Source organism: Pseudorasbora parva, chromosome 6 (assembly GCF_024679245.1).
Source record: "Pseudorasbora parva isolate DD20220531a chromosome 6, ASM2467924v1, whole genome shotgun sequence".
Classification (NCBI taxonomy): Eukaryota; Metazoa; Chordata; class Actinopteri; order Cypriniformes; family Gobionidae; genus Pseudorasbora; species Pseudorasbora parva.
This window is the reverse complement of record NC_090177.1, coordinates 13,192,029-13,202,705: the sequence shown is the minus strand read 5'-3', so window position 1 is coordinate 13,202,705 and position 10,677 is coordinate 13,192,029. Positions and strand designations below refer to the sequence as shown.

At 36.7% G+C, this 10,677-nt stretch overlaps 1 protein-coding gene across 1 annotated transcript; it reads left to right on the top strand.

The window, feature by feature from the left end:
* Positions 1-6,628: 6,628 nt before the first annotated feature.
* Positions 6,629-9,197, top strand: LOC137079234 (P2Y purinoceptor 1). The gene is made up of 2 exons (XM_067447188.1): positions 6,629-6,721; positions 7,825-9,197. The coding sequence occupies exon 2, from the start codon at positions 7,996-7,998 to the stop codon at positions 8,923-8,925; it is 930 nt and encodes a 309-aa protein (XP_067303289.1). The 5' UTR covers positions 6,629-6,721; positions 7,825-7,995; the 3' UTR covers positions 8,926-9,197.
* The last annotated feature ends 1,480 nt before the right edge of the window (positions 9,198-10,677 follow it).

Sequence of the window (10,677 nt, the reverse complement as noted above, 5' to 3'; positions counted from 1 at the left end):
AATGTAAGTCTAAGGGTCCTATTTACACTTGGCCACTGCAAAGGGGACAACTCGTAAAATTGCAAGTTTATAGCTCTCAAACTGAGAAACAAATGAAAAATTGGTGCAAGAAAAAAGTGAGAATAAAAAGTTTATTACGGAGGTACAGAAGGCCTGATGGAAGCCCTGACCCACGAAGTAAAAAAAAAAAAGATAGCATTTTGAGATTAAAGTCTAAATGTTTCGAGATTAAAGTCGAAATGTTTCAGGATTAAAATTGGAATATTTTGAGATTAAAATTGAAAAATTTCAAGAATACATTTTTTTTTTTTTTTTTAGTAAAGAACTTCTTCTATTTTTGACTTTATTCTCGCAATATTTTGACTTTAAAGAGGTGTTGGTAGAGTGCACTGTAATGTGTTCATGCTTCGTTTTTAAAAGATTGCATTATTTTTCATATATTCTACCTTTATTCTACACTGCTCTGTCTCTCCTTGTAAAAACGGTCTGATGGTTTCCGGGTTCTATGAAGCCAGTCCCCAAAATACGCAATGGGCTCAGATTGGTTAGCTGGCCCAGCTGTGTTCTGATTCGCTAACCGCCTAGTGCACGTTTCTCGGAAACCCCCTACCTTTACTGGTAGTCTGTAAAGACTGTGGATCTATACTACTCGCTACTGAATGGCACCGTTTGTATTTTTAGAACGATTATAGCCAAATATCTGTCGCAAGAACTATTAACCCAAAACGAACACTAAACATTGGCTTTACTATAGCCAAATCAAACAAAGAATGATGTTTATCATGCCTGTAGATAAACAACCATGTAGATAAACAAGACATAAAAGCGCAAATAAAACAATAATTTACACGAATTCCAAGCAAGTTCGATTGCTTGACAAAGTTTGTAATGTTAGGTGTTTGTCGGACAACATTAAGTATGAATGAGAATTTAACAAACTGGGTTTCAGAGCCAAACAGCATTGTCATTTGTATACTTCCTAGCTACAACGTACAATTAACAATACGAACTATTACAGTAAAAAAATATAGACGAAAAATAAATCATACTTACAGGTTGTGGTCCGTAAACAGCTTCTGTTTTTAAAGTTGGAACTGCTCCATCCCGAAGGACAAAGCCGTTGTGCGAATCCTGCATTGAACTTGCGCCGATTGTGGAAGCTTTCCTCCGTAACATGTGCAGCACAGAGAGCAAGATTTGGGTAATAATCATGAGGGACCGAGTTAAAAATACATTTTAACCATTGATCCCTAACTCCCCCCGTCCCTTAAACTTAATCAAGATGTTTGGTCTGGAAACTCACCATTGACAGGGCTCAATCCGAGGGGCGGGATAAACGGTTGTCTTTTAAACTACCTCTGCACGCGATAGGATAGCGCTACAACCAACCAGAGCAACGTGAAGCGGAGCTCGTTGACAGATTAAACTTTAAACGTATCCGGTCTGCAAAACTCTGAACACATCTTCCCTTTTTAAGAATGATTTCAGTGCCGTTCTTTGTTCTTTTCTCAGAGAAAAGCTTAACTCCAAGTCTTCCAGAGTCGCAGTCAAAGCTGATTACTAGCACGCAAGCGCAACTCGGCCGTCATTATGTTAAGCTCCGCCCACCGACTCTATACACGATGTGATTGGCCTGCCCAGAGTTTGGTTTTGACAGCTCAGAAGTGTATTGAGAGTTGCTAGACGATACTCGCGGCAGATTAGGTTTGCTGCCGCTAGGGTACGTCTAGATTTCTAGGCTACCCGTCCCTTGGAAGGCTGAAAAAAGTGGATGAAAATCCAGATGAAAATAACAGCGTTTCATCGGTATTGCGGCAACAACACTTCAGCCTGCTATTCCACAGCAATAAAAAATGGCTTCGCCCCCCTTATTTAATGTTCTCGGAGGAGGGGTTTATGTAAATATTGAGGTTGGTGATGTCAGCAACCCTGGAGGAAAAGTCTGTAGTCCTTAGAAATTGATTTCTTTAAAAGCAAATATCTCCCTTTGCTTTAAACTTTGAACATTGTAATTTGGCAGATGTTGTTTATACTCAAACAGCAACATTACACACTAGCTAAAGTTAGAAAAGTGAAATCGTGTTTTACCACACCTTTAATCTTGAAATATTTCAACTTTATTCTCTAAATATTTCTAATTTAATCTCTAAATATTTCAACTTTCATCTTGAAATATTTCAACTTTATTTTCTAAATATTTCGACTTTAATCTTTAAATATTTCAACTTTATTTTCTAAATAATTCGACTTTAATCTTAAAATATTTAGACATTCTTCTAAAGAAATATTTAGAAAACTTTTAGCATTTCGAGATAAAAACAAAAATATTTCGAGATTAAAGTCAAAATATTTTGAGATTAAAGTCAAAATATTTTGAGAATAAAGTCGAAATATTTTGAGAATAGAGTCGAAATATTTTCTAGGATGCTTTATTTTTTTATTTTTTTTACAGATCATTATTATTTTTCCATAATACGAAGCTTGCATACCGTCATGTATCGGTTTATGATTGATGCTTTCTATAAACTCTATATAATATAAACATTCTCTATATAATAATTGTTCTATAAAGGATTTCTTGTCTACTAGTGTTTAAATGGGATCTTTACAAGCATGTTGACTCTACATTCCAAACAGCATCTGACCTCACATAAGCTTCTCTTAAGCAGGTGGTGAGGGTGAGAAACACCATCTGCTCCTATTTAATAGGTCAAACACCCAAAGATTCAATAAACTCTCCATTAAATATTCTACTCACATTCATCAAGGAGTTAGATAAAGGATCATCACATGCAGGGCAGGATGTTATGGAAGATGACTGCTTAATTTTATTTGCTGAGTTTCCAGTGATTCAACACAATTTATTTGTCCTTGAGATGCTTCAGTTGCTGAAAGACAGTGGATTTGTACAAAGGACAAGGTGAAAGGTCAAAGTATGTTGCACATCCTTACAGATGAACGCATCCGAGCAAAGATCATCCATGTGTTTTACTGTATTTCAATGCAAACATCCTGTTTCAGCATTTTTTTGCTTGCAGCATGACTTTGAAAAGCATTTATTCTGTGAATAACCCATATAACCGTAAAAACCTCAAGAATGTTATGTTTTCTAAAGATATTTTTTATTGTGAAGAGCGTGCTGTATTTAAAAGCAAAGATCTGATATAATTTACATCTGGATTATTTGTTACAAAGTTGGTGCACATGATATTTCTATATCTATATTTTTCCATTGTTGCACTTTGAGATTCTTTGCAATGAAAAGTGCGTAATAAATAAAATATTTTATTATTATTATTATTATTTCTCCAACACTTGAAAAAGAATAGCATTCATAATGTACACATCAACAAGTGATGTGAATAACATTATCTTCATCACAGCACCTGTTAGTGTGTGGAATATTAGGCAGAAAGGGAGCATTTTGTCCTCTTAGTTGATGTGTCTGAAGTGATGGCTTGATGTGTGAACACATGGCGCCAGGATGCACTATGGGAAGAAGGCAAGCTGGCGGAGGCAGTGTGATGCTTTGGGCAATGTTCTGCTGTGAAACCTTGGGTCCTGCCATCCATGTGGATGTTACTTTGACACGTACCACCTACCTAATCATTGTTGCTGACCATGTACACCCTTTCATGGAAACCGTATTCCCTGGTGGCTGTGCCCTCTTTCAGCAGGATAATTTGCCCTGACACAAAGCAAAAATGGTTCAGTAATGGTTTGAAGAGAACAACGAGTTTGAGGTGTGGACTTGGCCTCCATATTCCCCAGATCTCAATCCAATCGAGCATCTGTGGGATGACTGAACAAACAAGTCTAACTTCTAATAAATGCTAACGTATTGGTGCCAGATACCAGGGCACACCATCAGGGGTCTAGTGGAGTCCATGCTTCAAGGGGTCAGGGCTGTTTAGGCAGAAAAAGGGGGACCAACACAATATTAGCGTATAATATTGTCTTAATGTTATGCCTGATCGTGTAGGTTATATTTTCATAAATATTTGTAAGTAACAGTAAATATAAATAAATATTATAATGTATTATAACTGTGGTTGCGATTATTCACAACATCATTCAATGCATTATAACATGCATTACAAGGCTTAAATTAAAAATACCTTTATAATGCTAAAGCCTTCAAGTAAAGTGTTACTGATATTTCTTTCCCAACTCAATTTTAATGCAAATAACAAATCAATAATACATTCCAAAAAATTATAAAAAGGGAAGAAATATACAGAGGTGGTAAAAGTACTCAAAAGTTATACTCGAGTGAAAGTATATATACCTAAATAAAAATTATACTCCAGTAAAAGTAGAAAGTCCTCCATTCAAACATCACTTGAGTAAAAGTACAAAAGTATCCGATTTAAAACGTACTCAAGTACCGAAAGTAAAAAGTACATATACAAATTAACTGTAAATATCAATAAGCAGATAAAATCTTTTCAGACTGATATGCAATGCTTTAATTGAACAAATGACAAGATTAGATACTGCAATTAAGAATTTGTTAGATTTGCAGATGAGGAGCAAGATACTATTAACTAATTCAAAATTAATTCAAAAGCCATAACCACAATGACATATTACGTAACAATTAGTTAATAGTCATGTGCCTCAACAAGTAAAGTCATACTATAATTTTGCCAATTGTTATGATTAATGATGAATTAAACAGACAACTGAGAGTCGGAATGCATGGCTTTGAATACATGAATTTACATTATTAGTTAATGTAATATGTTATTAGGGAATTAATGATGTCATATTTAATTAATAGCAATTCATATATTACTTAATCTATTAATCATAGAGAATGTTCATTAGTTGCTGATGCAGTAATCATTAATAAATGGTTTAGTTCTTCATTAGTAATACATTAACTCATGATTATCTGTGCATTAGTTAGGCATGAATTATAATAGTGCACCTGTATTGTAAAATGTTACTGATGTTTTCATAGTAAATTGTGTGCCGCAAAAAAAAAAAGGTGGGGAAACACTGAGCTAACGTTAGTGTGGCAAACCTGACTTGTCAGCTTTTCCAAGTCTATACCCGACTGGATCATCCATGACCGACCAGACCGGTTTGGAAATCAAGTGTAATAAATACTTAATACTTGGAGCGGGCTTGGGGAAATGTATTGGAGTAAAAAGTAAACTTTGCCTTTAATATTGTAGTGGAGTAAGAGTAAAAGTAGATGCAACTAAAATATACTCAAGTAAAGTACAGATCCCCGAAAAAAATACTTAAGTAAAGTATCAAAGTATTTTTACTTGATTACTTACCACCCCTGGAAATATTGGAGATCATTTCAAACCATGTTACTTTAATGGTCAACATAGTTTCTTAATTTACATCCTGTAATCAAATGCGGAAATGCAAACCAACATAGTTCTGTGTTTCATATATTCCACAATGCAAAGCTGCATTTCAGAGTCATTTTCCGAAATGAATGCCAAGGGTATCCTTACAGGAAGTGTGGAATGTGATGGGCTTGTAGTCAGTGAATGCATCTATCACTACATAAAGGCCATCGGACACAATGCCACCCTTAAACCAAAACACAAATCTCATTCTTGTCCTCTCTGATTCAAACTTTAGAGTTGCATATTCAGAGTTGCAGCTTTAGAGTTGCAGCCAATTCAGTTTCATTCAGTCAGATGGTATTTACAGGATCCTAAACTAGATTTATTGTCCTCGGGATGAGTTTGTACATTGGCACTAAATTTACAATTTGTATGTTAATAACCCATAAAACCTGCTGTATCATATTATGTTAGAAAAATTTCTAAGGCCTCTAAATGATCACCGTGATGAAAACTTTGCTGAAAAATCATGTTAAAATGATTTGTTCAGATGCAAATGTAATAGAAATGCTTGCATTGGAAAAAAATATTAAATATAATTATTATCATTAAGAATAGGCCTATAAAATGATAACGGTTTATGCGCCATCTTGTGTCCAAGTGCCAAATAGGAGATTTAAAACTGAAATGGACCAATTTAGATTAACAAAACTGATTCTACACAAGAGGAACAAAAAATAATTCTGGTCATGAGAAGCACTCACTCACTGTACATTTAGGGATAGCAGTAGTCTATTTCAGATACAACTTTCATTCACGTGAGCTGCAGCTGTAGCTACGAAATCTCTAGCATTAAAAAATGCAGTGAAAGAGAAAGCTCATATTCACTATTTGCTTTGCACACTGACAGTTAGCATCCCTGCAGCTAAACTGTCAAATATAGCCTACACAAAAATGTGTATTCAAATAGTTGGTTTAGTAATTTATTTTGATACATTTTAACTGAGGTATTTTGTATTTTTGTTTAAAATTCATGTTCATGTTTTTATGCTCATCTGTGTACATTACCTCGGTTTGACCACCTTTTAATTTCAAAGGAGACTCATTTATCAACACAGCTACCTCAAAATATCTAGACACTCAGCTACACTATGCTAGGTGGAACAATAAATACATAATTTCCACATAGTAAAACGTATGCTTGTCCCCCGTTACCCTCAAAACACCGGGGGAGGCTGCACTTTTTGGATTTCCTGTTCTGTCTTTTCACATCACTGCGTCAAACCACAGCTTTTAGAATAAAGTTTCCACCAGCGCAGCGACAGAGCAACAGCTCTCACGCGACTTCATATGAAAACATTGTGATTTTCTCTATAATTCAAATCTTCAAGGACAATCCTTCAAGTCTTGTAAGTATGTCAAAAGATTATTTTTGTGTGGTGTTTATTTGCATCTCTGTCTAATTTAAAACGGTGTTTTATATATAAATTAGCATAAAATTGAGTGACAAGTCGAATTGAAAAATGAACATGGATTTTCTTTTAAAGTCCTATTTTAAAGGAATATTCGTTGTTTAGTGCAAGTTAATCTCAATCAACAGATCTTGTAGCATGTTGATTACCTCAACACGTTAACCTTAAAAGTGTATCACTTACTGTAAATCAAAACCACAAAATGTAATCACGTATGTTAACATAGTTTTACTAACCCAGCTGGTGTAGCCCTACCTATAAGTTATCAGATGTTATGACTTTGTTGAGATCACAACATAACGTCTAAAACGACCGTAAAATAACGAGAACTAGTAAGTGTTTTTATACAATTATAAGCTTCATATTTTGTCTTTGATATTTTAAAATAGGCCTCATTTACGATATCTCATTGTGACTGCAATTTATGCCATTTTTCCCTTCAAGAATAGCCACAATTCGAACGTATTATTTTTTGTAGTAATCAACCTAATGCAACAAATGCTGTCGATTGAACCCAGAATATTTCTTTAATGAGAGTCGCATTAAAACAGAAATCGAGTAATCCTGGGGCTGGTTGCATAAACTTCTTAGACTAGTCTTAAATGTTAGTCGTCTAATTTTTTTCTTCAAGAATGGTCCTTACTTTTTAAAGTCTGTAGCATAAAAAGGTAGATAGTGTCATCTGAATGGGAAAAGTAAAACTCATGCCCCTTGGTTAACTGCTAGTTAGTCACCCAAAAATGAAAATTATCCCATAATTTACTGACCCTCCTCAAGCCATCATATGTGTACATATGACTTTACTTTCAGCCAAACACAATCAGAGTTGTGGCTCTTCCAAACTTAATAATAGGAGGGTATTTCTTGTTTTTTGAGCATTTCTTAAGATACTGACTGGTACTGAAGGCAGACTTTAACATAGCAGCTACGTTTGTGCAACTGGCACAAGATGACCATGTTCTTTTAGATGTTTCCATCTTCAATGGAAGAGTCAAAAGATCAATGTCACTAACTTACTGTTTCAATTTCTTTTTTCACAGCAGAACCTCACAGACTTTTACCTCTATCCTGATGGGGAACCAAATATCAGACTAGTAACCAAAACAATGAACAATGATTAATTTATTTAAAATCTAGTAAGTTATATTGAGAGTTGATGAGAGCTAATCTCTAAAATCCAACAACCTTATTAACTCAAGGAACACGACATCATGATAAACAACACCACCTCAGTCCACTTTGCAAAGTTTTTGCCTTTACAGCGCTACCTCTTCCCACCTGTGTACGGCCTGGTCCTGTTTTTTGGACTGATAGGAAATCTCGGAGCTTTGTACTACTTCATCGTTAAAATTAAGCAGAAATCTCCTTCAAACATATACATCATTAACCTGGCAGTGGCTGACACACTTTTCTTGTTCTCCTTGCCGTTTCGCATTCACTACCATCTGAATGACAGCAACTGGATATTTGGCGACACCATGTGTGTCATCACCGGCACGGTGTTCTTCGCCAACATCTACATCAGCATCACCTTCATGACCTGCATCTGTGTGGACCGCTACATCGCCACCGTCCACCCTCACACCTACCTGAAGCACCGCAACACGAGTCTACCCGCACTGGTGAGCACCGCCGTGTGGTTGGTCTCTGGGGCGGTCATGTTGGCCTTCATGCTAACATGCCCGCTATCTTCTAAAGGGAACATGTGCTTTGAGCGCTTCACTTCAGAAGAGTGGAGCGACCTTGCACCCTACAGCATATGTAGTCTCATTTTTGGATCCCTTCTGCCTTCTGTGGTTATCCTGGTGTGTTACCCCATCGTGGCCCGTCGCATCACCCGGATCAACAACTCCACCGCCCGCGGGGCACGGCGGGTCATCTACGCCATCCTGGCCATCACAGTTCTGTGTTTCCTGCCTTATCATGTCGTGCATTTAGTGTATCTCCTGTCACGCTTGAGACAGATCGAGCATGATGACTGGATTTACGTCCTCCGGAGGGTGACCATGGCTTTGGTCAGTCTAAACAGCCTCCTGGACCCAATATTGTACTACTTTGCCACCGGCCACTACAAGTGGAGGATCAAAAGACTGAGGCTGAAGAAGAAGAATGGTGTTTATTCCATTTCCAAGGGTTTTTGAGCTTCTGAGGGCTTCGTTCTGACTGAACTATTTGTTTTTAAAGTCCCCCTGTGGTGGAAATCAAGTTTTTAATGTGGTTTGTATGTTTATGTGGTGTGTTTAATAAGCTTGAAGACAAACCATGTACAAATTCATAAGTCGAGTATTTATTGTAACCAATCACGTCAACGTACCGGCGGGCTTTAGAATATCATTAAAGGATTAGTTCACCCAAAAATGAAAATTATTTCATTAATTACTCACCCTTATGTCGTTGGACACCCGTAAGACCTTCGTTCATCTTCAAGACACAAATGAAGATATTTTTGTTGAAAGCTGATGGCTGAGAAAGGCTTCAGAAAGGCCTCCATTGACATTCAGTACATTCCCACTGACCCACTCACAAGACCCATAAAGGCACTAAAGACGTCGTTACAAAGTCCATCTCACTACAGTGGCTGTACAATAATGTTACAATGTGACGAGAATAGTTATTGTGCTCACAAAAATCAAAGTATGGACTTTATCCGCCAAGTTATTGACGTGAACTCGACGCATGCGCGAGAATATGACGCAGCTCCGCCGTTCAGATTCATGACCCGGAAGAGGAGGAGCTCCGCTATCGCATGAGTTCCATGTGAGTTCACGTCCGAGACCTACACGGAAGACAATAACTTTGCGGATAAAGTCATTAATTAGATTTTTTTGTGCACAATAACTATTCTCGTCGCATTGTAAAATTATTGTTCAGCCACTGTGGTGAGATGGACTTTGTATCGATGTCTTTAGTGCCTTTATGGGTCTTGTGAGTGTGAATGTACTGAATGCCAATGGAGGCCTTTCTGAAGCCTCTCAGCCGTCAGCTTTCAACAAAAATATCTTCATTTGTGTTGAAGATGAACGAAGGTCTTACAGGTGTCCAACGACATGAGGGGGAGTAATTAATGAAATCATTTTCCTATTTGGATAAACTAACCCTTCAACTCTGAAGCAGTGGGCGAATCTCAAGAGAAACTAGGTGATCCCGGAATATTTTTCTATTATGAAAAATCAGATAGAATTATTGATATAGCGAGTGAATTATGTATATTGCGATGTTATGATGAACTTTATGGCTTTCTCAACAAGTTGTTTAAAGTACGTTTCTGACTGATACTGAAGGGTGAGATGGCAAACGGGAACATGGTTTGTTAACATTAGCAACACATCATTAGCTGTTTAAAAACATAGTCGAGCAAAATTATAATCCTATTAATCACCGTGATGTTAAGCAGCATTTACCTCAGTTGGCCAACTATATTTCTGAGCTGGTGTGAGTGAGCGGAGGCGGAGATAATTTTGAATCTGCGTATATTATATGAAGCAAAGGTGTAGTTACATTCAAGCATTTTTATGGCACACATAATTTTTTTTACAGGAAAAAAAAGCTTATAAATGTGTAATTTGGGTGATTAAAGATGAGTTAAGGGATAAAATTATTGACTACCTGGGGACTTTATGTGCCATCTACAATGTAAGATTGTACAAGAGAGGCAAGACAAGATGACTCCAATGTGACGATGTAAGCGAGTCAGGTTTTGTACTGATACGGTCCAAAAACAAACAAGAATGACTATTCTTTATGACATAACAGCAAATTTATTGACAGACTGATTAATTGGCCAATATTTCACTATTTTGAAAGGATCTTGCCATCTAGTCTGATCCCCAGTTGAGTCAGTAGTTTATGCAGATTTGGTGTTTTATAATATTTCGTCTCTAAATATCTGCATG

What these genes read in the sequence shown, in the direction of transcription:
- LOC137079234 (XM_067447188.1), top strand. Translation starts at nt 7,996, where the DNA reads ATGATAAACAACACCACCTCAGTCCACTTTGCAAAGTTTTTGCCTTTA.